Source organism: Porites lutea, chromosome 1 (genome assembly GCF_958299795.1).
Source record: "Porites lutea chromosome 1, jaPorLute2.1, whole genome shotgun sequence".
NCBI classification, from domain to species: domain Eukaryota; kingdom Metazoa; phylum Cnidaria; class Anthozoa; order Scleractinia; family Poritidae; genus Porites; species Porites lutea.
The window spans coordinates 30,345,024-30,372,448 of record NC_133201.1 but is presented as its reverse complement, the minus strand read 5'-3'; the positions used below and the strand labels follow the sequence as shown (position 1 = coordinate 30,372,448).

Here is a 27,425-nt window from a genome sequence, read left to right as displayed (position 1 = left end):
TAGTTTATCTGTCTCTCTGCGTATGCCTCTTTACCATTTTGGGGAGACTTGGGAAAAGAGATAGAAAAGCGAGGGGGACGATGGGAAGGGGAACAAGAACGACCTCATCAAGGCCTCCCGCAATTGTGTGCAACAACAGTGAAATCTGCATCGATCGACACATCACGTTTCGAACTACTCACTTTAGAAAACTGCCGCAACCCGGCCGCTTTCGATCCACCAGCCACAAGACAATTTACACAGCAAGACAACGGCTAAGAGTATTTCTTTACCTTCCTTTTGTGCCGAGAGTCACACGAGATTAACTTGAAACAAGCGTAAGCTTATTTTTCTGCCATAACCGGTGTAAACACACACACACACACGGAGATTTAGCATCTAAATATAGTTTTTCCAGCAACAAAGTACAATCTAAGTCATATTAACAAAACAAAGCCCAAAAATGTCTGTCCCTCTACTTTTTTTTGGTTGAATTCGTGATAAGAAACTTGAACTAAACAACAAAAACATTTTGGATAGCGTTGTAATACGCGCTTCGATTAGCAGTCGAATGTTGTCGAATGTTAGATTCACAAAGTCGAATTTTGACACAAAAACGGGATACACATTTAACAAAACTGTCGCTTCCGTGCAACTCGGTACAAGCTAATTTATACACCAAAACAAAGCCCAATAATTTTTCTTCCACGACTGTATAATTTCTTTTTGTACCGAGTTGCACGGAACATGCAGTAAACAAAGAGAGTAAAAATTATCCACCTTTTCGGCATGTCTTCCACATGCAAACCAGCGATCTCAACGTCAACAACACTGAATCAGACCATGCCACTGCGATTTTTCGCCAGTTCCAGGACACTACATTCTCTAGAGAACACACTTCCGTCAAAACTTTGACCAAAATAATTTTTGATCTCTTACAGTGGCAAGAAATTGCAACGCTGCCACTGCCAAAAAAAGGCTGCCATCGCTTCTTTCATCTCAACAACATTTCGCGGGTATTTTTGCCTCCGAGCCTATCACATTGCCCGAAATAGATCATATGTCATTTTTTCCAGAGCATGCGTAGACATTTTTCGCCGGTGAACTGTTGCCTCCCGCCTTTTCCCGCCCTTCCCATCACTATCCCCAGTGCTCTTGCTGTCGAAGAGAACTCGAAAAGGAATATTCCCGCAGGACAATGAAGTTGGTGTTTTGTCTATTTTTTTTTTTTTTAAATCGAGATTCAGACAATGTTGTTGTCATGTTTGGACTTAACAGAGACGGCTCACATTTTCGTCGACGCTGTTACCTGCCCATTTTGACCGCACCACTTTTTTGATCACAGTATCTTCACTGGATCTTCGAGGATAAGGTAGCCTGCTTGTAGCCGCACGCACCCACCCACCCCTCCCCCCCGACAAAGGAAAAACCACCCATACAACTCTATACCATTTAAATCATCAGAGATTTCTCTTTTTATTCATATGTAAATTAGCCCTCCTTTTAGCAAAAGGGTCTAGCACAACAATGAACAAAGTAAAAGATAACATCTTATTAAAAGGTCTTTTCCTTAATTCTTGATCAGTATGGACCATTTTTCGAAATATTTCTTTCACAAAAAAAGGAAAAACACACTTCCAAGCTTTAAAAATCTTCAAGCAAAACTAAAATATTTTGAGCCGGAACTGAAGTTACACCATTTTTTACACGCGGAGTCACTATCATCAGCGCTTGCCTGCATCGCAGACGCTCTAAACCTTCTGTCCTGTATAGAGCTGTACAAATGGTTAGAAAAGTGCGTGGGCCGGCTGCAACGCAGGCTAAGTCAGCGCGAGTTAGCATAGCCTGAGTATCAGGCCTTCCTAAGGGGTTAGGGTAGAGGAGATTTTAGATGGGAGAAGGGGAGGATAAAGAGAGAAAGGAAGGGGGTTTCTCTCCTTTCGCTCTCTCCCTTTTCCGCCCCTCTCTTCCCCTTTTTCCACCAGAAACACCTGATAGTCAGGCTAGAGTTAGCAGATAAACATGGTCGGGATGACGAAAGTGCCACCGTTGGAAATAACGCGCCACTCTGCGCGATATTTCCCGTCCCGCGCGCGGGGAGAGGCACTTCCTTATTTGACCTAAGCGGGTATGTGCTGCTAAACAGGGTTTGGTCATCGGGGTCTATTAAAGTCTTAAACATGGTGTCTTTTTGAACTGGAAGCAGTCAAAGAGTGTAAAGGTCTGCGATGAGCGGTGTAGAACTGAATATTTGGCAACAATATATAGCTAATTCTATGATGTAAGTTTAAAAAATTACTTAATTTTGGATGCGAAATGAAATGAATCTTATCAGGGATTATGTCATCATGACGGTAAGTACTAAGGATTTTTTGTCTGAGGGTCAGACTTCGGCTGCACACCTCCGACCCAAACTCTTCCCTGGAGTGCGCGCCTTCTCCCATCTTCCCCACCCCTTCCCCGTCACATAGATTTCGGACCATTAGAAAAGTGATGGGGGGGGGGGGGGGGTGGGGAAAAAACCAAAAAAAATTCATGCAAGGGAAAATGCCAAGAAAAAAAATTCATGCAAAGAAGAAGGTAAAGAAAAAAAATTCATGGAAAAGGAAGGTTCAATTGTGACTTTTTCAGAAGGTCTGAGTTTCTTTAAGAAAGTCTGAGTTTCAGAAATCAACAATATTACCAGAGACAATATGAATAAAGAAAAATCACCTTGTTTTTGTTTTAAATTGCAGCTAGTGTACCTACAACATACACTGTATACTGTATTATAATAAGAATAATAAATAAATGTTAATAAGTAAATGTTAGAATTGGGTAGCTTGTAAATATTCTATAAAATTATTTGTGCCCACAATAAAAATTAGAGGATGGGTCTTACCGCCTTGAATAAGAATTCTATATAATACAATGAGAAAAAGCATTCACACGTAGTAGTAAGTGTTAAAACTTTAACTGTCAACGACATAAACACCAACACTGCCACCGGTACTTTTAACAAAAATTAAGAACCAAAAAGTATGGTTTTCATTGGTGAATGGAGTATGGCATCATTATGATGGGCTGTGGGGGAGGAATTCGAGAGGGCAGGGACTGAAAAAATGCACAGGGAAGCCGTCCACTCAAAGTGGCTTCCTCCTCTCTCACTGAGTGTACATTTTCGAAAAGATTTTGCATTAAAGTGGCCTGTATCCTTTGATCTGTTGTGAGTGTAGAATAATTTATAAAGCACAAAAACATAGATAATGAATCAATATTTCACTGCTCAAAAAAAAAGCAATATTTGTCTCAAAAAAAATTCTTGCAGAGGGGTTCACCTGAAAGAAAAAATTCCTGCACAAGCAGTGAGCGAAAAAAAAAATTCGTGCAAGCTGAAAATTCCCCGCCCCCCCCCCCCCCCCCCCCATCTCTTTTCTAATGGTCCGTCCCTAATGGGCCGGTTTACAATGATATTTAGGAAAAGTGGGTGAGGGCGGGATATGCTGTTGCTACAATGAACTCAGTTTCTCTCTCGGTGCGGTGGTCTCTGAGTTGAATTTTTATTGTCGTCACGCAACGCTCCTCCTCCTCCCTCCTTCCTTCTCTGGGACTCCCTCCTCCCTCCCGTTGGGTGACGACACTAAAAACGGCTGTAGCAGACTATATAGCCTGAGATCCGTATTTAAAAATTTTAATACCAACAATTTTTCTCATTTTACCGAAACGTTTCACGCACCTTAGTAGAGCTTTGTATGTCGACGATGTCTACCGTTTTGCTCCACCAATATGGCCGCCGGAAATCAACAAAAACATCTGGAGTTCACCTTTTCTACAAAAGGAGAACTAGCATACGGGCGCATAAATATATCTTCTAAAACTTGAAATGGTTATACCGCTGAAAATCAAGAGGAGAGACTTTTTTTCAACGAGCCAGCTTTCCTATTTTGGTGTCACACACTGTGAAAACTCGGAAGTTCAAATTGCTGTATTTTCGAAATGAAACATGCTACGGGACTGGAAACTTGTACAAAGATTCATTTTTTGTTTATCTTGAACCTAGTGTAAATAAGAAATCGTAAAACTTCGCTATTTTGACTTTACAATATTATGACGTCACTGTGAAAACCATCTAAATTAACACCGCGGGTGTTGATTTCGGGGAATTTCCGTATCCCAGAATCCTACGCAATTTTTCCCGTTTACCGGCACTGAGAGCGATCACATCTTTCGGTTTTCTTCTCGTATCCTCCTAGTTTTTGCCTCGCGTAAGTGACATCTGGTCAAGGAGGTAAGCTCATATAGCAAATTTACTTCTTTTAAGCAGAAGGTTTATTTTTGTGGCCCTTGATCACGATACACGCCATAGAATTCCTTTTAGTGCTAATCTGCCTAAGATATTCTCGACCTCTGCTGCGCGAGATCAGCTCTTTTTGTTTAACGAAATTCTGGTTTCCGCGTACAATTTCATCCATTGATTTTTTTCTATGTGATTTATTGTAAACAAACTCCTTTAACAGTGAAGTTCGCGAGCTTGGTCCTCCAGAAACTGGGGGACCGACACAGGCTACAGCACAGGATGGGAATATTATTTTAGAAACCTAGAAGGAAATTTTCCATTAGTTTTGTCTTATTGTTCTCTCAAAGAGTAGCTCGTTTATTTGAGACCTTTAAAGAGCTGTTTCACCGCCTTTAAGGGAAACAAAAGAACAATATCTATCCCCGCCCAGTTAATGAACGACAGGAAGGGATAGGATATAGGTTGAAAGGAGATGTTTGTAAAATGGTGACATATGCACGTCGGTATTATAACTGACAACCTGGAATTATTGGATGATGTTTTTGTGGTATCCAGAATAATCAAGGTTAGGGTTAGATACATTATGCTCAAAAATTTGAGCATTATGCTTTTTTAGTCGCCCTCCTGCGTCGACTGATCTTGGCTCTATTTGATGCCCTTTTCCATGAGTGCCTGTGGACGTAATAATAGCCAGCAATCCAAATGCAAACTTTGCTGTGCCTGCTAAAATGTGAGATCTAGATCATGTCTGCGACTTACTTCCCTAGGTAATTAGCATTCTTACTTTTGTAATATTTGCTCTTTTTGCATTTAGCTACTTTTAGTTGGTTTGCAGGTCTTTGAAGAAATATAGATCTATACAATATTTGCTCTTTGGGGCTTGAGTATTGATTCTGTTTTTACGCTATTATTGGGCAAGCTTTTTTTTTCTTTAAGTCCCCTAATTTAACGAGGTAAAATGCTGTAATCAGGAGCACTCTCTGCAGATTTTCTGTTAAACATCTGTTGGAAGATTCAAGCAAAGATTTCCTAGACTAGATTGATAAGAAAGGCCAAAAATTTATAGATGACTGTTCAAGTGATGAACATTAAAACGTCTAATGTCTAACACCCTATACAAAATGCAATTTTTAAAATTTCTTTATTTGGCTCAGTACGGTTTTAAAGAGTTATTATTGGTCACTCTCTATCTGGCTTTTATAATCATAACAGAGAGGATCCCCAGAAATTTTTGGTTCTATAAAAACTGTTGTAAAGAGGTTTCAGAGAATTTCTTTTGTTTAAGCTTTACATGTAAATCACTTAAGTGTTTTGGAAAAGCAAAAGAAAAGTACTGCTTCTTTCAAAAGTTACTGCTGACCCATGGGTAAAAATAAATTTTGCTTCATTGCATTAACTTGGCCCGAGCAGTTCTTTTTTAAAAACGCTTTATCAGTAGTTAATTTTTTAGCTTGAGTATCAAATGTAAACCAAAAGACTAGCTTTTCATTTAGTGGAGGTATCGTAGCAATTGATTCACAAAACTGACAGACGCCATGTTACAGATGCAACTATGTCTCCGTTTCCATGTCACTCAATAAAGTACGGGCCTGGGTAAGAGCCATCATCAAAGTCGGGTCCGCCATTTTGGAGTTTTCTCGTGCACATTTACGGCAAGATAAGAAATGAAGAAGATTTAAGCTTTTTTAACAACTTACCTTTGAGAAAGCGTCCTTTAACGGTCTTTTGACTCAAACAAGCATAACAATTCTCAACCAGCTACTGATTGCCACTTAAATGGTAGGAAAGTTTTCCATAGGAGTTTTTAGTCCTAATTCAATATCCGTTAATGACAACACAATCCAACGTAAGAAATTTCACTCTTAGAAGCTTTCAAAGATTTGCCACCAACTTGAAGGGAATTCGCATATGGTCACCTTTGATTATAGAACCGTGTTCGACCTGTATTCAAACAAGTCATATTATTCTGATCACAGCATAACTGAGCCAATAAACTAAATGTTACTAATCATTTTCCGGCACTCCCTCTAAGCCGCAAAAGTTGTTAAAAAAAATCCTGCAAACGTGGAAGCTGAGGACTCGTAGCCTTAATCATAACAAAATCCAGTGTAATTGTTGAGTTTTAAAAATTACAACACAAGACATTCAGATTGCCTCTTGAACTCTGGACTGACCAGAAACAAAGCAGCATAAGCAATACTGTTGATGGTTAGTAAAGAATTGAAAACTAACAAAAATAACTGAACAACATTTTTTCCTTTTATTTCATTCTATTATACTGGTTAGGTATATTTATAGTACTCTTTCATTTAAAGGGGTGTTGGAGTGTCGTACTTTTTTTGGGACCAGTGGCTTGTCCTTCTGGGCTAGTGATTTATTTCACTCACTAGCCCATTGCCTGGTGTCCAAAAAAGTTAGTCTCGAGCACTAATTCACTTGCAAAATTGTTCTTTAGAGTTGATTTCCATACATTTTCTAAAAGAACAAGTAGAAAGAATTTGAGAAAAGATTAAAGCATTTACCTCTTGAATGATTATTAATTCATTTAGCTGTTGGTCACTACTGGAATGTAAGGGGTTAAAAGTACCTTTATATATAGCAGCTTGATTTGATTGATGGAATATTAAAATGATTTGTTCTTCTTATCTTCATTTGTTGATTTTAGGTGATAGAATTAAAAGGAAAAATAAAAAGACTGAAGTGATTTCAGAGGGTATGTTTTTAAATTAATGATTTCATTTAATGTATTAAGAGCAGATGTCTGTAAATATGGACCAGGGGTGGAAAAAATTACATTTCTGAAAAATCCCCCCAAAATTCTGTAGACTACCCTAGGTATTCTGGCATGTAAGGGGTTAAAATGTAAATTTTAGTTTCATTGGATAAATAGTTTGGCGATACAGCGAATGTCAAGTTCGGGCAATTTACAGCCTCCATTAGACCGTTTTTTCAGACCCCTAGACTGGGCTACGCAAAGACCGTGATTTCAATCTAATTCCAATATCCAACCCAGGATGAATTTTCAAACTGTCGTGAAATATTTCCTCAAGCATAATACAGGGCTCAAATTAGTCATAGAACTTTAATAGAATCATCCTCAAAAGGTTTTTCAGACACTATTTACAATGACATGAATACATTAAATACTAAACTACTTAATTAATATAAGAATATAAGAATTCGTATAAAAAAAAACTTACGGAAAGACTTGCTCTAAAAGTTGCCCTTTTATAGCTTGCTTGATATACTGCAAGGAAACACATTGCTTTATGTCATTATCTAAATTGTTCCAAATACTAGTTCCTCTATATGCGAATGTGCGTTGGCCAGTAGCAGTTCTATACAATGGTATATCTAATAAGTCACACTTGCGGGTGTGGGGAACATGGATGCTGGAACACCTAGTAAATTTATCTAGGCGAGGCCCTTGAAACATTTGTAAGTTAACAGAGAGTCCCTATTATCTGGCGGAGCAAAGGGGTCACGTGGTCAAATTTCCTAGAATTCGTTACAATTCTGCTTGCAAAGTTCTGAATTGACTGTAATTTGTTTATGTTCTGAGTTGAAGTATTGGACCAGACGGTTGAACAATAAAGCATTTTGCTAAAAACTAATGATGTAATTACCTGCTTAAGTGTCTCTTTGTCAAAGTTTTTTTTAACTCTATTTATTTGATATAGCTTTGAAAAGCAGGAAGAGACTGTTTTTGAAATGTGATGGTCATAAGTCAAGTGAGGATCTAGAATGACTCCCAAATCTCCCTTTAATTCATGATAGGCACTTTGAGCTCTTAAATGTGTAAGAGAAAGATTTAACAAAAGTTTAAAAATTTCAGAATTTACAAGGAGTTGTATGGAAAACCACTCAAGCGTGACTGGGTGGCAAGAGTTGTTTTTCTCATACATGAAATCCTTCTAATTTTTGGCAGCCATTGCAATCACTTCTTTTGAGATATACGGCTGAAAGTTTATAGGTTACCTAATATTTTAATATGCTCTTTCAGCTTGTGCTAACAAAATTTTTCAAAAGTGAGCTGTTTTCGTGTTTAGCCAACAATAAATTAGCCTGCAAGCAAGCTCCTCTGGGTGCCCTGGTGGCGGGGCAGGAAAAGGAAGGGGAGCTTGCAACTATGTCTCTGGAATTTGAAAATCTGCATCAAAAAAGTTGATGCAAAATGCAAATTGGCGGAGATGACATTAGTATAATGATGTTTTTCAATGTTTGTTTACATGTACATTTGCAGTCGTTTCCGTTTTGTGCTGAATGGCAGAAATCTGACAGCTCAATTGACGGGGTGCCACAGGGGTATTGGAGATTAAATTGAAATTGCAGAGATGTAGTTGCAAGCTCTCCTTTTTTTTTCTGCCCTGCTGCCAGAGCGCCCTGGATAGCTTGCTCAAGGTATTGAATTTTAAACAACGGCAAAAGCTCCTTTATTGTCAAATGTTGTATTAATTGTGCCATGTAAGATTCGAAGTACCATGTAGTTTTTTTATAACCATATTAGATTAGAATTGTGTAAAATCAATTTTGTGTGCAACAAATGCATGCAGACTGCAGACTGGCAGACCTTATACGACCTTTAACCAGTTTGTTCTTGAGTTTTCCGTGAACCATATAGACTGGTATTTTCGATGAACTAATTTCATAAAATAACATTCGGTTACATTAAAAAAAAAACATCCTCCTCAAATCCCCTAGTTCACGGGAAGGTAATAGTTAAATTCAAAATTTAACCATTCCAAAAATATTTGAACATTATAGCGAAGTCTGAGTTCTCACTATGTCAACAAACCAGATATGCTGACAAGATTCTGAACAGATTGACATCACCTAGTAGGGAATTGTTTGAGCTAAAACAGAGAGTTGCCTGACTCTCACGAGATGTTTCATTTGCAGGGAGCGGTGAGAAGCAGGCTGTATTCACAGTGGGCTGGAGAAGGTTGAAATCCTTGTACAGTTGTGCATCTCCAACTTCTCCTCACCACTTAACACCTGTAGAGCTCTATACAACTGGTGGCAAAATTGTTGAGACACTGTCCTTGAATGGGTTTCGCTTTGGAGAACAAAACAATCCACACCCATCCCTCTCCCTTCCATTCAAAGTTGGGGTGTTTGTTGTTTTCTTTAGGTAGCTTGAACAGTGCCGCAACATTACATGAAAGGAGGGATGGGGAAGGAAAACCTTCATTTTGCCCTTTTGGAGGTGGCAAAACGTTAGAAAGGTCCTTTAGGGCAAAGTGGCTTGATGAATTTTGTCTCTGATGTAGCTATTTCACAAATGGATCAATACATTCCTTTTGTTAATCTCAATTCACAGCTTTTTTCTAAGGGCAGAATATTGCATTTTCAGGAGCAACGAGGCCATTAAGCAAACTCCTGTTGGGGGAAGTCTAATAAGAGGTAAGGATGCATAGAACTATCAAAATAATCTGTACAACATCAACTTAGCACTTACTCAGCTGACTGCACCATGGCAGAATATTGCCATTGGCAGCATCAGTAAAGGTCCTAACCATGGCCATTCTTATTGAACTTTATAAAAGTCCCTCTCTGCTAATTTTGCAAAACAAAGACAGGTTCCTTCTGTTTTTTTGTTTTTTTTTCTGAACAAAAGGAAGCAAATGATGCACAGGAAAAATTTCAGAATTGCCATTTTGGGGCAAAATTAGGAATAAATCCCAATTTTGGGAAATAATATGGGGTCCCCCCCCCCAATTCCGCTTGGGAATTTGTCAGAAAAGTTTAGGGAAGAGAATTGCCAGAAATGGGAACATATAATGGGAAATTAAAATGGAATTTCAACATAATCACAAGTTTGAAAAATCAATTGTAATCTTTTTCCCAAAAGTTGGGAAATTGCTGGAAAAACAGTATAATAAGGCAAATAAAATACAGCAATGGGAAATTATTGGGAGGTTACAGGACAAAATCTGGGAAATAATTGTGTTAGTTGTAACACCATACTAGGGAATTTCCTGGAAAGTCACAAGCAAGAGAGTTTGAAAGGAATACCTACTTAAGCACAAGTTTGGGAAATAATATTGTAATTGTTTCCCAAAAGTTGGGAAGTAACTGATAAATTAAAAACAGCCGGCAAACACAAATTATGGGAAATCATTGGGAAGTTAACATGACTATATAAACGTTTCCCAATTCTGGGAAATAGTCATTATTTCTCAGGGAATTTTCTGGGAATTCACTGGCTGGAGAGTTTCTCAGAAATGAGAAAAAGATTGGAAATTGAAAGGTACCAACTTAATCACAAGTTTGGGAAAAAATAATTTTTTGACACTTAATTGGGGCAAGAATGCAATCATGATAGAATTTACAAGAAGGCATATAATAATTAAAGAAATTTGATTATTAAAGAAATAAAGGTAATTAAATATAGTTACAAGAATAATTAAAAACAATTGCTGATCCCCAAAAGGGCAAGTGCAAATGGGACCCTAGACCCATGCAAGGCACCGCCCTGTTGTTACTGACAATTACAATTTCAATTTCAATGCTGTTAAACAGCTCTCATTTACCCTTGAAAAAAAATTAATTTAAGCCCTAGATGTACGTTAACAACAAAAGTAAATAAATAAGAAAGTGGATGTGGTAGGCACGCAGTCACTTTGACCTGTGACAGGGACAGGTCATCACTAATGTCCATGTACAAGATCTTTCCACCTCATAAGTATTAACCAGAGTGGTGAACATAGCTTTATGAACAAACTGCTTAAAAGATTGCGTAATAGAGAAACTACTAGGGGACTTAAGTGAACAAACAAAATTCCATAACTTAGTAATGCGATTAAAATAGGAAGCCTTAAAAGTACTGATTCTGCAAAGAGGAGATTTAAGATTAAAAGGATTACTTTGTCTGGTATGGCCATGAGAAATAAACAATGTATGTTCAAGAACATTGATGTCAGTAGAGCCAAAGAGACATTTGTAGTAAAATACTATATCCTTAAGTTCCCTGTCCAACACAAGAGGCAGAAGGTTCAGCATGACAAGTCTTTCAGTTGTTCTAACCTTTTCCAAAATGTTGGGAAATTACTGGGAAACCAGTACTAGTTTTAAAATTGCAGGACAGTGGCGATATTAGTAGCTCTGGGTCAACAGTTTCACCAGATGAATCTGAAAATGAAGAAGAAGGAGACCCACCACCATCACAGGCTAGTACTGCAGAGGGGGGTAGCAGTATTCAGTTGTCACCAAAACTTTGCAAGATGATCATGAGATTTATATGTGGAAGTGTTTAGGGTGGAGAGGAGATCTCAAAGCTGCTGAAGAAGAGGTTCTCTGTCACACCTAGAAATCTCATGTCCCTCACACTATCTCAACTGTTGGAAGTGGTGTCCAAGAAGCTAGCAAGGCACAAGTATGTGGAAATCCCTGATGAACCTGTTGATCCCAGCCAGCTGAAGATGACTATGATAAAATTGAACAAGGACTCAAGACTGAAACATGATTACCTTTCAGCAATTTAATAGTGGTGATGTTGATTTTATGACAATTAATGCCTAAAAGGACTGTCTTTCTTTCTGAGAACTTTAAAAGAGTTTATTGTTATAACCTTTCCTCAAGGGTACTGACAGTTTTAACCAAGCAAAGACCTTACCTTTGAAGCAAGTTGTGTTGGATTAGTCAATGTTCTATATTATACATTATAGCAAGAAGTCTTGATGCTTTCCATATTGTACTGTAAATCAAACAACCAGTCAGTGTAAATGCACTTGAGACGTTGATGGATGCATTCGAAGAAGACATTTTGAACTTCTAAGATTCGTATACTTATTTATATAAATAAATTCAAATAGTTTATTTGTACAAAACATGCACTATGTTTTATTTAAACCAAAAATATAGTTAAGTGTATTAAAAAATGTTTGAAAAGAAAATGCATTATCAAAGTTGATTTGTACAAAAACTGTTGGTCTATTCTAGACTTGATGGGATTTGGATGGGAAATTTCAATCCCAATATTGGGAAAAACCGGGTCCAAAAATAACACATTATTGGGTAAAACTTGGGACCTAGAAATCCCATTATTGGGAATAAAATGGGAAGTTTGAATCCCAATGCTGTGAAAAAAATTGGACCAAAAATGACCCATTATTGGGTAAAACTTGGGACCTAGAAATCCCATCATTGGGAATAGAATGGGAAGTTTGAATCCCAGTACTGGGAAAAAACTGAACCAAAAATAACCCATTCTTGGGTAAAACTTTGGACTGAAAAAAAAATGCCATTATGGGGAATAAAATGGCATTTTAAAAACCCATGATTGGTTTTGGTAGCACTTTCCCAATTTGGGTTTTCCCAAAGAAATCCCTTTGTAATCCCAATTATTCCCTTTTTTAAACCCAAAATGGGAATTCTGTGACGTCAGATATTCTCCAATTAGCAGTTGTCATTTGTTGAATTGTATTTGTTGTACTGTTCTCGCTTTTTAGGTAAAAGTTCGGGTATTTCTGCCTCACAAAATGAATACTTCTACCATTTTCAGCTCCAGCCTCTGGAATTTACTGAGCTTAAATTACAAACTCATCCTGTGGGCTTTGTTAATTACATGTACTGTACCATCCCTTTTTCCGGTAGTGGCTGGTACTATTGACGTTAGTTCAGTGGATATCACAATAATCTTCCAAATTTGGTCAATGCTAGCTGATTATGAACAATAAGAAATTGAGAAATATTTTAAATGAATATATAATTATACCTGTTATATATATATCTATATATTATATACTGGACAATTTTTTTTTCGGTTACTTATAGTTTATCCAGGTAAAATGTGATTATACCTAGTAAACAGTCACAAGCACCCATTTTCTAGGAAAACCCTGATTATTACTGTGGAGAGAGAAAAAATAGAACGAATGTCTGCCCAAAGCTAATTTGCCATCAGACAGTTGCATCTTAAGAATACTGATGGAATTACAGTGCATCACGGCAGCCATATAGGTGTCTCCTTGGGGAGCATTGTAGCATGGCGCAGTGGTGAGAGCACTCGCCTCCCACCAATGCTGCCGGGGTTCAAATCCCGGCGTTGACGCCATATGTGGGTTGGGTTTGCTGTTGGTTTCTCCCTTGCTGCACCGGGTACTCCGGTTTTTCCCTCTCCTCAAAAACCAATATTTCTAAATTCCAATTCGACCAGGAATCAGGTAGACGAAGAACCACTATGTGGATGTGCTACCTCCAAATCGTTATTTATTTATTTATTTAAGAAACGGTGACCATGTTAGTGTTCCAAACCACTCCTAGATGCTCAGCTCCACTCCCCAATTTTTGATATCTAGGAACAGGATATGATGACAGTCAGCCAAGTGTGTCAAACAAATTATTAACAAACGTCATCTAAGCTGATTTTTCTGTCATTGTTATACGACAGCTTTGAAAAGAAAGAGGGTGTTATTGCAAAGAATTTACTTAAGCAAATTTTACACACAAACTCTTTTATTCATTTTTTTTTTCATAAGTTTGAAATAAAAAAATCAATTAATTTTTATGACTGTTAGTACTCCAGTTAACAAGTCACAGTAACATTGGCCATTTCTGCCTCTCCTTGAAAGTGAGTCTTAATTAGTTAGAGCCCATTTATTAATTTTATACGTAAATGACATTTCATTTACGTGCAAATTATTTAACACATCTTCACATTTTTTTTATTTAATATGTCTGTTTATTTCCTATAAAACTACAATTACACAGTGCATACTTACCATTACACTAATAATACTAAAATAAACTTACTTTCACACTTACGCAGTAACCAAAGCATAACAATTACACAGTGCCTACTTACTAAAATAAACTTACTTACACACTTACGCAGTAACCATAGCGTAACAATTACACAGTGCCTACTTACTAGTACACAGTATCTTAAAAGTAATAATATAATGCAACGACAATTATAATAATACTAAACCTAACTTATAGAAGCACAGAGCCAGAGGTTATCGCCCATTTCCTAGTAAATTTTTCTATTGTATTGTTTTTAATACATATATATTTCTCTGTCTCATATTTATTTTTGACCTTTAGCTTGAAACCAGTTATATTTGGAAGCATTTCAGACCTTCTACAATCCCAAAGATATACCTTAGCAATCAGTAACAAATAATTGAGTAAGGGGCATTTAGAGGTTATTATTCCTATCAATACGTCTTGCAGAGTAAGGAGAAAGAATTCCTTTGTTAAAGAATAGTAATAGGATTCGAACTGTTTCCAGAAAAGCTGGGAGTACACACAGTGGAAGAAGAAATGAGGTAGCGTTTCCGGTTCTGATTCACAGAAAGAACATTTATCATCTGCAGTATAATCTATCTTATATAATTTGCTGTTAGTGTATAATATCGAATTAAGAATTTTGTACTGAAAAGCTCTAACATATGGTTCGAAGGCTAGAAAATGAGGCAGGATAAAAACTTTTTTCAGTTGATCATCGGTTAAGTTAAAATCATGTTTCAGAAATCGTGAATTATTTGGAAACTGTGCTTTTCTGCTTTTAATCAATAGGTAATAATCTTTCGACTTCTTTTTCAGCGCATCAAAATCCTTGTTATCAATTCTAAAAGAGAGGGGGGTCATAGAAAAAGTACGGTTAGTTGTTTTCAAATGTGAAGGTACAGAGTGTCGATGTCCAGCCAATATTAAGACATTTATTCTACTAATTTTCTTTGAAATAATGTTAAACGAATCCGTGTTGTTTAGATGGAATAAAAGATCATTTACATAGATTATACCAGACTCAAAAAAGTTTTTGTAAAATACAGGCTTATTATTTATACGTATCTCTTTGTTATTCCATACTATATTTTGTTGATCTCTCTCTGTGTCAAATTCCTCTCGAAAATCGGACCACCATTTAAGAAGCTCAGAGTAAAATTGAGATGTGATAGGAATGTCCTTGACGTCATAGTTACAATGAAATAGAAAAAGGCCTCCAAACCGATTCAGAAGGTGTCGTAGATAACTTTTCCAGGTACCGTCATTTGTCCCAAAAATTCTTTTTATCGAGGCTGGCCTAAGAGATTGGATCATACTCTCTAAGTCGATCATTTTCAATCCTCCATTTTCGTACTCATTTATTGCGGACAGTCTGGTTACTTTATCAGTTCCTTTCCATAAAAATTTGAATAGTAATCGATTTAGTTCCTGAATGATTTCTTTAGGGGTGCGTAGCAATGACGAAATATAAACCAGTTTTGGAATGATTAAAGACTTAATTATCGTCACCTTCCCATAAATCGAAAGACCTCTTGAAGACCAGATATTTATAAGTTTTTTAACACTATCAAGTCTTTCTATAAAATTCTTTTCATGTAGCAATTTTAAGTCGTACGTATAATGAACTCCAAGAGCTTTAATTGGTTCATTAGGCCATTTTATACCAACACATCTTCACATGAACAGTTGTGCACTAGAAATCAGTTTCATAAAGAAGCTGAGGGTAACCTCAAAAATGTGCTGCATTAAAATTTTATATCATTGAATTTTGCTTTTAAGCCAGATCTCTCTAGGCATATTTGCTTCTGAATAGAATAGTTTCAGAAAAAAATTTTACATTGTTTTTCTTTCCCCCTGCAGGAATATGTAGTGGACCTTTTCATGGCTTATGCAGCACCTTCACCGCTGGCCAGTTCTGTGGAGAAGACAAATGGAGCCAAGCTCAGCAGACTTCTCATCGACGGTGGAACAACAGTTCTTCGAAAGATTTTTGATGGACATCATCCTCCAGCAAACTTGGCTGCTGATCTCAATGCCAACAAGTCCAGTCTTAGCATTTTATTGAAGAAAAAGGTTTTACATAAACCTCAGTGGGACAAACTGTTCCCACCTGGTGGAGTCGCACCAGATTCCAAAAGCTTTGACATCACTCTTCTTTTTCTCCTTCTGACCAACATTTGTGGACTAACCCCTCCCCCTTCAGGATGGCACATTAAACCTCTTCCAAGTGACACGTCTCATGAGGCTAACCTTGCACGGGTTAAGTTCTATCGCAATGTCTTGTATGGTCATGTGACAACCACTGCTCTTGATGCGACAACTTTCTCTGCTCTGTGGACTGAAATTAGTGGTGTTCTTGTGAGTCTTGGCCTTGATCAAGCGGAGGCAGATAGGTTGAAGGCAGAGAAAGGTGGAGAGCAAGATTATATTGACGTGTTGATTGAGTGGGCTGATAGTGAAGAGTATATCAAGTCACAGTTGAAGAACATGCATCAGTCTCAGAGCCAAATGCATCAGGTAGTTGAAGATGTACGTCAAGCACAAGTGAAGACACAAACGACAGTGGAAGACATACATCAGACCCAGGTCAATACTCAAAAGACAGTGGAAGACATACACCAGACCCAGGCCAAGACACAAGAGACAGTGGAAGACATACATCACACCCAGGCCAAGACTCAAAAGACAGTACAAGACATACATCAGACCCAGGCCAGTACTCTAAAGACAGTGGAAGACATACATCAGACCCAGGCCAGTACTCAAAAGAAAGTGGAAGACATGCATAAAAGCCAGACCAAAACTCATCAAAACATAAAAGAAGTGCATCAGACCATGGAAGAAGTTCTTCAGACTCAGGTCAAAACTCAACGTACAATAGAAGAGGTTCGGCATGAAAATGCAAAGAGCGTTGACGAAGTTGCTGCAGGTCTCAAAGAAATAAAGGAAACAGTCGAAAGCTTAAAAGAAAAAAAGGATAAGGATAAAGCAGAAGAAGTACTTAGAAGTCTTGCCAAGTCTGAATTCAGTGGAGACATTGAATATCACTTACAAAGGTTTCAAGAAGGCACCCGTGAGTGGGTCTTTGACAGATTTCAGAACTGGGTGGATGATAGAAGCTCTCAAAACCGTGTGATGGTGATCAGTGGAAATGCAGGAATGGGAAAATCTGTCATCGCAGCTGTGATTTGCAAGCGAATGCAAGAGGCAGGTAGGCTGTCAGGAAGCCATTTTTGTCAGTATAACAATGTACGCTACCGTAAACCTCAGTTGATGCTTCAGTCGCTTGCCTGTCACTTGTCCCATGCCCTGCCAGAGTACAAGCAAGCTCTTGTGAAACAGTTATCAAGAAATTTGGGCACAGATCTCAACAACATGGGTGTTGAGGGGTTGTTTGCACTGCTTTTCAAGGAACCTCTTAGTGCTGTAGGTGATCCACGAAGAAACATGGTTATGGTGATAGATGGCGTAGATGAAAGCGAATTCCAAGGACGGAATGAGCTTCTTGATGTGATTGCCAATCAGTTTTGTAAGCTTCCTATGTGGATTCGTGTTCTCGTCACGACACGTCCAGCCTTAAACATTGTAGGAAAACTAGAACATTTGAAGCCATTTGAACTGAAGTCTGATGACGAAAAGAATTTGGAAGACATCAGAGTATTTTGTCTCAAAAAACTGGATCACTTGGTTAAACAAGAACGTGTGAGCGAGTTTGTAGAAAGACTAGTTTTGAAATCGGAAGGGCTTATGTTGTATGCACATTTCCTCGTAATGTTCATTACTGAACATACCTCAGCTTTCCACAGAGACCCTGATGGCAGTTTTCCGTTAGGAATTTCTTCTGTTTATCTTTGCTATTTTAAACGTTTGGAGCGTGAACTCTTAAAGGAACAGAACATTAAGGAAGAACATTTCCTGAATATGTTATCTGCCGTTATTGCTTCAAGGGAGCCCCTACCAATCGGGTTCGTTTCTAAAATATTACTATCAAGTTCTAATTCACCACTTGCAAGGCGTAAAGTACTGAGAACCTTGAGCAGTGTGTCTGCACTTCTTCCCGTCCGTGACGATTGTCTTCATGTCATTCACAAGTCAGTTAAAGACTGGTTAACAGACATTTCATGTTATGGGGAGCATGAATTCACCATGGATGAAAGCGAGGGACATCGCATACTAGCAGACCTGTGTACTGAAGAACTTGATAATCTGAAGCTGAAAGGTGTGGATAACGTTCAGTTTAGTGCCACTGAGAGATACGCGCTGTATCATGGTGTACATCACATGCTACGCGAAGGTGTCAAGAGAGAGCGATATAAGCTGGACGAACTGACAAAGGCGTACATTATAGATTTAGAAATCATGTATGCTAAGATCTGTTTGAACAGCACAATAGCGGCTGAGGATCTTGTGTGGCTTCAGAAGCAGGGGATTTGTATTTTGTTATCAAAAGATAACCAGGGTATTCTAAACACTTTGTTATTTTTGTTGAGAAAGTACCTCCTTAGATTTACGGATACTCCTCGTATGTTTTTTGAAACCATACTTAATCAAGGTGGAAAAGTGTTGACTGTTGAGGCGTCTAATCTTTTGCAAAATAGGTATCCTTTAATACCATATATGGAGTTTGTTCACAAGGAGACGCAGCAGGGAGGTGTTGTAGCCCGATTTGAATGTTCATCTCTTGTGATCTCTTTGGACGTCTCTCCATCGTTGGATTATATGGTGTGCGAATGTATGGATGGAATGCTGCAGCTGTGGTCACTCCATACTGGCAGGCTAGTGTGGACACGTCCAGTTGTAGTAAGATCGAATACCACAGCTAGGCTCTCAGCAGATAAGTATGTTACAAATGTGTCTTCTGGAGGTATTTTATTTCACCGTTCTGTTGTTTTCCACCCTACAAGAGAATGTGTTTTATCTGGGACACTACATCAGGCCTATACTATAGATGGAGACTTGAAACCGCTTTTTTCCGAAAGTAACTGTCGATTCTCAGTTTGTTCGATTTCTGGCGACAAGACCAAGATTATAACAAATTATCTAAGGAGTTATAAATGCCTCGTCCTGTGGAGTTTGGTAAATGGCTCAGAGATCGATCGAATTGTCGAAGACGAAGATATTTTATCTTTTGCATGGTCTGGCGATGGAAGGCTTCTAGCAATTTCCCATCCTTCTGGATTAATCAGTTTGGTTGATGTGATGTATGGTTTTAGAAAACTAATCCAAACGGCTACACCAAAAGTATGTGGCGTGGTAAAGTTTTCACCTGACCATCGTTTTCTTTTTTGTTGCGATGTAGAAAACGATTATCCCCGCTTATGTTGTCTCAGGGTTGTTAAGGAGATCCAGAACACATTTTCTTTAAAGGTTTCTTATGATGCGTCTTATGATTTAAGGAATTTTTTGTCTTCGACTAATTGTAGGTTTTTATTTGGCGATCTTATTACCTCCGCGGAACGACGGTTCTTTAACCACTTGACGATTGTTCTTGACGAACAACGTCTGTTACGGTGTTTATGGGATAAAGTAGAAATGGTGGATACCGAAGACGTAAAGAAAAGTGGTCAAGGCGAGCTTACTGAAGCTACTGAGATAGCACTCAGTTTGGATGGGCAGACCGTGTATGTTGCAAGTAACAAATCAGTCACTGCTTGGCACGCTTTCAGTGGAAAGCTTAAAGCTGAGATAAACCGGGTTACTTTTTCACCTTTCTGCAGTTCTTTGTGTTCTGTTAGAGGAGGTGTTCTAATTGCAACCCTTGGTGAAACCCTTGTTGAAACCCTTGTTGAAACCCTTGTTGAGTTTTGGAATTATGACCTTTCGAAATGTATCAAAATATGGACCAACCTACCCGGAGTCAAACAGTTGATCCCTATATCAGAAGAACGAGTAGCAGTAGTAAGAGAGTGTGAAGTGAAAGTCCTGGATACCAATAGTGGAGAATTTGAATCAACAATCCCAGTTTTACAAGGAAGAGTTCTTGCCTGCAGCAGAAGATGTCAGCTTTTAACTATCAGTACTACTTACTTACGGAAGCTGTTTCCAAGTCCTTCTGACGCTATTCACTCTCTTCAGTTGTTTGATGGCACAACAGTTGTTTGGAAAAAGGAAGGCATCAAAAGCTGGCTCCATGGTGACTCTGCGATTTTCTCACCTATGGGGCAGTTCCTTGTTGTTACGACGGCTGGAATCATGTCATTCCTGGATGCCGAAACAGGAAGCACACTCCGTACTCTATCGTTATTTTCTGGTTGGAGAAATTGCAAGTTTATCAGTGATGACAAATGTATTATTCACGGTCCTGATTTTATTTTTCAACTTTCAAACGTTAAATCTGGTGAAATTCTAAGTGCAATAGATGTGGAACATTGTGTGACCTGCTTCACAGCCTGTCCCGTGAATCGTCTGTTCGCGATCGGCCTTAGGAACTCAACACCTAATTTCAAAGTTATCAGGGTGTATACTCCGCAACGGGAAGACAGTGGAAACGGAAAAAAGGTGAGCTGTTGATAAATGTTTACAATTTCTTAGTGTTAAAGAAAACTTTTTTCTGTTTAATACTTGTCGTCAAATTTCAGTGATTCATCTTCCTTTTCACTATTGTCTATCAAAGCTACAATATTTACGATTTTTCGCGAAGACCTTACTAAAAGTGAGAATTCCCAATTACATTCTAGGTTCCGTTGAGGTTCTCTCAAACTTAGTTGTTGATCTTTTAATACTGCGAGGATTGATATTGAACAAACAAAGCATTATGAAAGTTAGGCAACCAGATTAAGCAATTGCGAAAAGGAGGCTGGAGAAAATAGGGGATTTACGATTTTCTGCCCATGACATCAGCATTATCGCTGCGATGCTGTTGAGAACTGATGTCGCTAAGGATTGAGCAAAACTGAAAATAGTCAAACAAAACCTTCCCTCATACTTTGTGTGTAGTCAGTACTTCAGATGAAACTACTCACTGTGGCATTTGTTTGACTTCTAACAAAAACCTGCACTGGGCATCAGGGAGGGAAGTTGGGGCCGAAAATTACATTTTTCTGGACAATTTTCTCCTTGAAAGTTGGGTTTCTGTTAAGTAAATATTTCAGAAAGCAGACTAACAGTTAAAAATCTGTTTACATGATAGCAAAATATCATCCTTCCTCTCAATAAAAATGTTATCAGTTTTTCTCTACGTCTCCTCCCCCCCCCCCCCCCCCCCCTCCCTTTGACGGCCCCTGTTCATTGTCATTAGCCTGCTTAAGATCCGACGACGGCAGACGTCTGTGACGGCGAGCGGAAGTGAAATTACTGCTAGAAAGACTTCCGGCTGCCGTCGTTGCAAAGTTTCCCGCCGTAGCGGCCTTGTCTGTGACGTGAAGAAGGCCATTTTGCCGTCGCGTGTAAAACGTGAGTAAACTTGATCAAGATAATGCCATTTAAACACATTTTGAGCGAAATTCTTTAGTACTGTTGACAGTTTATTCTCAGTAGACCATTTTTGTCGAATTTCTAAGCGACTTAAACGATTTGAACACGGTATTTAAATTAAATTTGTTTGCCTTCTCTTAACAGTTTGACTCGTTAATCGCCATGGACTCGCGATCGGTCAACTCGACTAAGAAAGCAACCCAGTAAGGTTTACAAGTTTTTTCTTGTGTTTATTGCTGTGTTTATTAACAATTATGACATCGTAGACTTGTTTTGGCATTAAATTGAGGTCCAATGGATTATGTCACTCATCTTTTCGTCAAGCCTCTCGGGGTCAAAATGTTCGTAATTCTGGTAGGGAAAATCCGGATTTTTAGATCTGTTGACATCATACAACAGTAAAAATTCATCTTCTGAAATGTCGCCATCATCGAAACTTGTCAGTAACAATTCACGAACCATTCTAAAAGTAGTCATCACTCTTGTATTTATTTCTAAACTTCAACAGGAAAAGGCGCTACAACAACCCGCCGTCGCGCGAGCTTTCTTAATGCTATTTTTCGCGCCATTGCGACGGCGACCTCACCCCAAACCCCCTCGATCAAGTCTGCCGTCGCAGAATCTCGCCGTCGTCGGATCTTAAGCTCACTATTTACAAGGAGGGGGGAAACGTTTTTAGACACGGCTAAAAAATAGACATTTCTGAACACATTTTTTGCTTACTATCACTCCGATTTAGATCAAAATTAAAACAGGATGTAAATATTTCACCCTTTGTGAACCATTTATTGCGTAAAAATCCGCGGGCACTCGATACGTGTTTGCATGCCAATCAAATTAAAATGTATACGTGAGAGAAAATAGTAAATTTTTGCAATTTTTGTTCGCAGCTGTCTTTCTTTTAAATAATGTCATTTGGGCGATGTTAAGCAAGAACGTTGGATGGTTCCTATAGATTGTATTCCTTTACGTTTTACAGTCAGTTATCGAGCAGATTAACAATTTTTGGTGTACAAAAGCAGGCTTCGTGTGGTTGGCGGTTAATTTATGCAAATTACTGCCCCCAATATAACTTGCCAGGAGAATGTAATACATAGATTTAGCCAGGGCTAAAAGCGAAGCTCTGGTTAATATACTCTTAAACTGCTAAACGGGGACGGCAATGAGAATGACATCAAAATCAATAGATCTAATTAGCAAAAAACAAATTTGCACCTGCAGCACTAATTAGCGAAAAAACAAATTTGCAGGTGCAACACACTTTTTTGTACATTTCTTTGCCGTTGTTTTGCACGACTAAAACGTGAAACTTCCTGGTTACACATTATTTTGTGGTATGTGCTGACCAAAAATTTGTTGCCTGTGTTCCTGTTCGCTTTTAATTGGAGGGTGGGGGCGGAAGGTAAACGGTTACAATGTTTGATGTGAAACATCTGCTGTGTTTTCTACAGTTTTAGATTTTTTCTTTTTAGTGACGGAGAAACAAGATAATCCACTCGCTCTGCGCCTTCAGGACAGGACCTTTGCTGTTTTGGAAAATCAAATATATTCAAACAGTAATAACTGATAGCTAGGTTTTTGTAGTTCATTCAAGTTTTTTTGAAGTGACATTGTATCTAGTGGAAGATAAGTTCTTTGTATTGAAACCTTATACATACCATTAGTATATATTGAGGAAGGTGCTTAATTCGAAGTGTTTTTCGTTGTAGATTTGCTTTAAGTGTAGAGACGAAAACATGTTAGATGAACATTGTTATTGCAAAGTAAAGTAGTTACTTTCAAAAGTAGTCGCCTTGGGTTCTATTCCATGGTTATCTGTTTGTCTACGTATTTCCGGTCGTCGCCTCTCTCCACTACCGGAAATACGTCTGTGTCTGTAGGCTAGCGTCATGCAGGCATTGAAATTATTTGTGGTATTTTCTACATTTTAAGTGCGTTATAACATTATTAAGGATAGTTTGCTTGTGTTACGACAACAGAAGTTTCCAACTGTAAGTTTAATTAATTGTACTCAGCCAGCAGTGAAAGCTTGCAATTATGTTTGAAGTTTTAACGGCTTAAAACGTGTAAGAGACGTTCAGAAGAAATTTACTGTTAAGCAACTGTATTGTTTTTTACAGTATGTTAAACCATAAACCGTTGTTGACTACGTATAAAAATGGTCAGTTTGGAAGGAAAAATCACTGTGTGCATTACAGGAATAGAGTGGTCATAAATTTCACAGATTTAATTAATTAAACCTTGCATAACAGTGATGTTGTGCATTAGGTATGATATGTATTTTTAGGTAAAGGAACATTTAGGATCTGTTTACAGGGAAATGGGGGACCCCAGGTAGGTGAGGAGTTAGGTGGGGTAGCCTGTCTGTCTATATAATTTCTCATTTCAATTTGATCACGATTACATGATAGGTGGGGTGACCATATGAGGGATTTTTTTCGGACAGGCGGGTTACCTAACCTACCTCCATGTAAATGGGCCCTTAGTATGATAGATCTAACAGGCGGATTACATTGTAAATCAGTTTTATGTTCGTGTCTTTCGTGACAACCACATAATTTTTTTATTGGGACAAAAACAGAATTTTTTTCTTCCCCCTTGAACTAAGGAGACATTTTGGAAACATTTTATTAAAAGAATTCTCCTCTGAGGATCATTGCTAGCTCACGCGGTGACAAGGTACTATTAACAGTATAGAATTCCTTCAGCGTGGATCCTAGTGCCTCAATAAGATGATGTTTGTACAACAGTTGCATGTTTTAAGATTTGATCAAGTATAGAACTGTTGAGAAGCTTATTGTAATCGTAATTGTATTGTGCCTGTTAAGGATGCGGTTTCCTGGTTTATAAATTGATCAGAAAAAATTCAGTCGATAGTTTTGGAAACTGAAAAGTAGGTGAGGTCATTCTAGGGATTGTTTGTAACTAATCGAGTAGATTAAACTTGGTATAGTTGAAAAAACGTAATTACACTGATAACAAAGTGTATTTCTCAGAGAAAATTAGGTCTGGTTAAACCAGGACACTGTACTGTATTTCATGTAATCTGGGCATTTAACTTTTGTAGTAAGAAAATGTGATAGCAAGGTTGCTTCAGTACTCAGAAAGTACTAAGGAACATTTACAAAGCTTATGTATCATTAGATGAAAGCATGAATCTCACATTTTACTATCAAATGGCTGACTCTGACTTACGTGCGGAAGTATAAATTTAATAATAGACCAATTTCGACATACTGAAATTCATACTTGGCTCCGAAGCTTGGGAGAATAAAACAAAAGAAATGTATGATTCATTAATGAGCCTCAAGATTATTTCTTTGTTTTATTCGCCCAAGCCTCGGTGTCGAGTCTGAATTTTAATGTATCGAAATTGGTCTAAAATGTTTGTAAAATGGTTCTCGTTAGGACTGTTTCATTTCGGTAGCTTAGTTTAACATAAGGTAATTATTACAATTCAACTTGTATGATTTTTTAAGGAAGAGTGGTTTTGTAAAATTATTTCACGAAGGTAGAATATTAAAACCTAGTAAGAAAGGATTCCAGGTCCATAATAATTTTGAAAGGCTGAAAATTTTGTCTCAAGCCATTTCTCGCACTATTTGTATCAGTTTTTAAGGAAAAATACTAAAAAGAATAGTGTTTTATGGACCTTTTCTGAGTTGATCATTGAAAACCTAGGCCCAATCACTAGGCGCTGTAGTTTTGAGATATTGTAGAAGCTCAGTTTAGAAATTAAAATGTAAGAGTATTTTAGACCAGACCAGTATTGTAAGAGTAATGATTATCATTATAGATTTCCTATCACCGCATTTGATGAGGCAAACATTTTGTAATAGAAATAAGAGATGAGAGGAAATTGTTCAACGTTTTGATGTCTGTCAGGTCAGATTCAAAAAGGGATGGTAAAATGTAAGCCACAAGTGTTGAGGCAATAACAGTGACAAAAAGACTGGGCCCAAAATATTAGGACCTACTTAGGTAGAAAAACTGTAAGAATATGCTTGAAACAAAGACCCAGTAAACCTAAACAAACAATCTTACCATCAAGGAGAAAAAGATTCAGTGTGGCTTTAGTTTGGCTTTTTTCCAAGAGCTTCTTATAAATGAGTCCCATTCAGTTGTCCAGACGGAAGAGAGATCGCAGTTACAGAATCCAGCTATAAACAAAACCTGCACGAGGCACCTAAACATATGTACATTCAATAACATCAGCAAGCGGAAGATACAGTTCAAGTTGGCAAGTTGTTACGAAAAAAGCTCAGATTCGTCAAGATTGTATTCTCACTACATCTTTGGTTTCCCTAGCAAGTTTTCTTCTTGACAAGAATAAACGGCAAGACGTATCTTCAGTATCCAGCCTTTTGTCCTTGTGGAAGAATACATCAAAAGCATTCTAGGATCACTGATTCAACACTCAACACAGTGAAGGCAGATCTGTTAGAGCTGTTTCAGTAATTTTGCCACATTGAGTTTGAAGAAAAGCTTGTATGAACATGTGGACAATATATGTTGCCATGGATTCACTGCTGGGACTCCAGCATGAGAACTGTTGCATTTATGTGTACAGCTGTCGTAAGGAATTCGGAAGTTAAAACCAAAGCCAAATTCCTGAATTATACAAACACCTTCAAATTTCATAACGAGTGAAATGCCTGATGCTGAAAAGTCTGAAAGCATTCTCTGAACGCCAAGCTACGGCTATCCTTCCTTTTAAACAGCAAGACATTTCTGTCATGGAAAAGAAGATTCTTTAAAATGGTTCCACCTTAAGAAACAAGGGCCTTCCAAGAAACAGAACATACTTGATTATTGTTGCAACAACAGAGTTACGTCCTGGTAGCTGTTCCATCAACGAATTAAATCACCTCAAAGAACAACATACGGGAGCCACTTGACATTCAACTAAACTGATTGAGATCTTTCACGAATGCCAAAGTAAACTTGACTGTCTTATTTATAAAGTGCTCTTCTCTACCGACATGATCATGAAACCAAAATTATACAAACAATTTAACTCTCGTTGCGCAAAGGAGTTTCAATATCCCGAACAATGTGATACACTTATTTTGTTGTGAGTCAGTATGTGATTGTCTATAACAAATTTTCACTGGTTGTCGATTTCTGTCGCTTTTATTGCCTTGACGCTTAACAGTTTCATGTCTTACCAGGTCTAACGTAGTATTTAGAAACATATGCTTATTCTCTTTAATGGCTATGGTTTTAAGGAAAATCATTGCGGTAGAGCTTATGAAAATAAAGTAAGATGTGTTGACATGACGTCTGTTTGGGCTTTCTGTTTGTATTAAATGAAGTGGACACGCGAGTAAGGAACGCGCCCCACGCGAGTAAGGAACGCACCACACGCGATGAAGGAACGAAGTCCGAAGAATGTATGCATGAGAGGCTATATATGGAGGAAAGAGTTACAGAAATGGTGAGAACATGTTTTAAGCTGCTATCAGTAAAAACTTGCAACACACGCAGTAAAGCAGTCCATCTATGAAAGAAAGTGACAGGGTCTATATCTTGGAGGAATTATTTCAAAACTAAAAATGTATGAACATTCTTTGCTTTATTATGCAGTCTTGGAAAGGTTGGAAATGCTCAGCGATGAGAAAATCGAGAAGTTTAATTCTTTTCTTGTTAGTTTGTTTATTTTTTGTTTCTTAAATATTATTATACGGGCTTTCTCTCGCGATATTAACTGTACGCTAAGAAAAAGGGTTATTTTATTAGAGCAAGAGCATGCGTTTAGAAATATGTACCATTTACAAAGCGCCAGCCAGAACCGTCAATGCAATAATAACTACTCTCGGCGTTTGCCTGTACTACGTACTAGAAGTGTGTCTGGTGTGATTGCATTATTCGTGTACTTTATTACAGCTAGATATGCTGTGACGCAAAGGCTTACGTGTGACGTCATAGTATCCTCGGCTGTGTGTAGTCCGTCCTACTTTTAGATGACGACGAAAACTGAGCGATACAATGAAGACGATAATCTCTAGCGGGGAAGTTTTTGCAG

General features: G+C 38.0%; 1 protein-coding gene across 1 annotated transcript; it reads left to right on the top strand.

The window, feature by feature from the left end:
• Window positions 1–8,508: 8,508 nt before the first annotated feature.
• On the top strand, window positions 8,509–25,429 carry LOC140948066 (uncharacterized). Its single transcript, XM_073397289.1, has 4 exons — window positions 8,509–8,656; window positions 9,609–9,658; window positions 15,848–20,485; window positions 22,873–25,429. The coding sequence occupies exons 3-4, from the start codon at window positions 15,869–15,871 to the stop codon at window positions 22,873–22,875; spliced, it is 4,620 nt and encodes a 1,539-aa protein (XP_073253390.1). The 5' UTR covers window positions 8,509–8,656; window positions 9,609–9,658; window positions 15,848–15,868; the 3' UTR covers window positions 22,876–25,429.
• The last annotated feature ends 1,996 nt before the right edge of the window (window positions 25,430–27,425 follow it).

Coding starts and splice junctions, on each gene's coding strand:
- LOC140948066 (XM_073397289.1), top strand. CDS start 15,869: ATGGCTTATGCAGCACCTTCACCGCTGGCCAGTTCTGTGGAGAAGACA.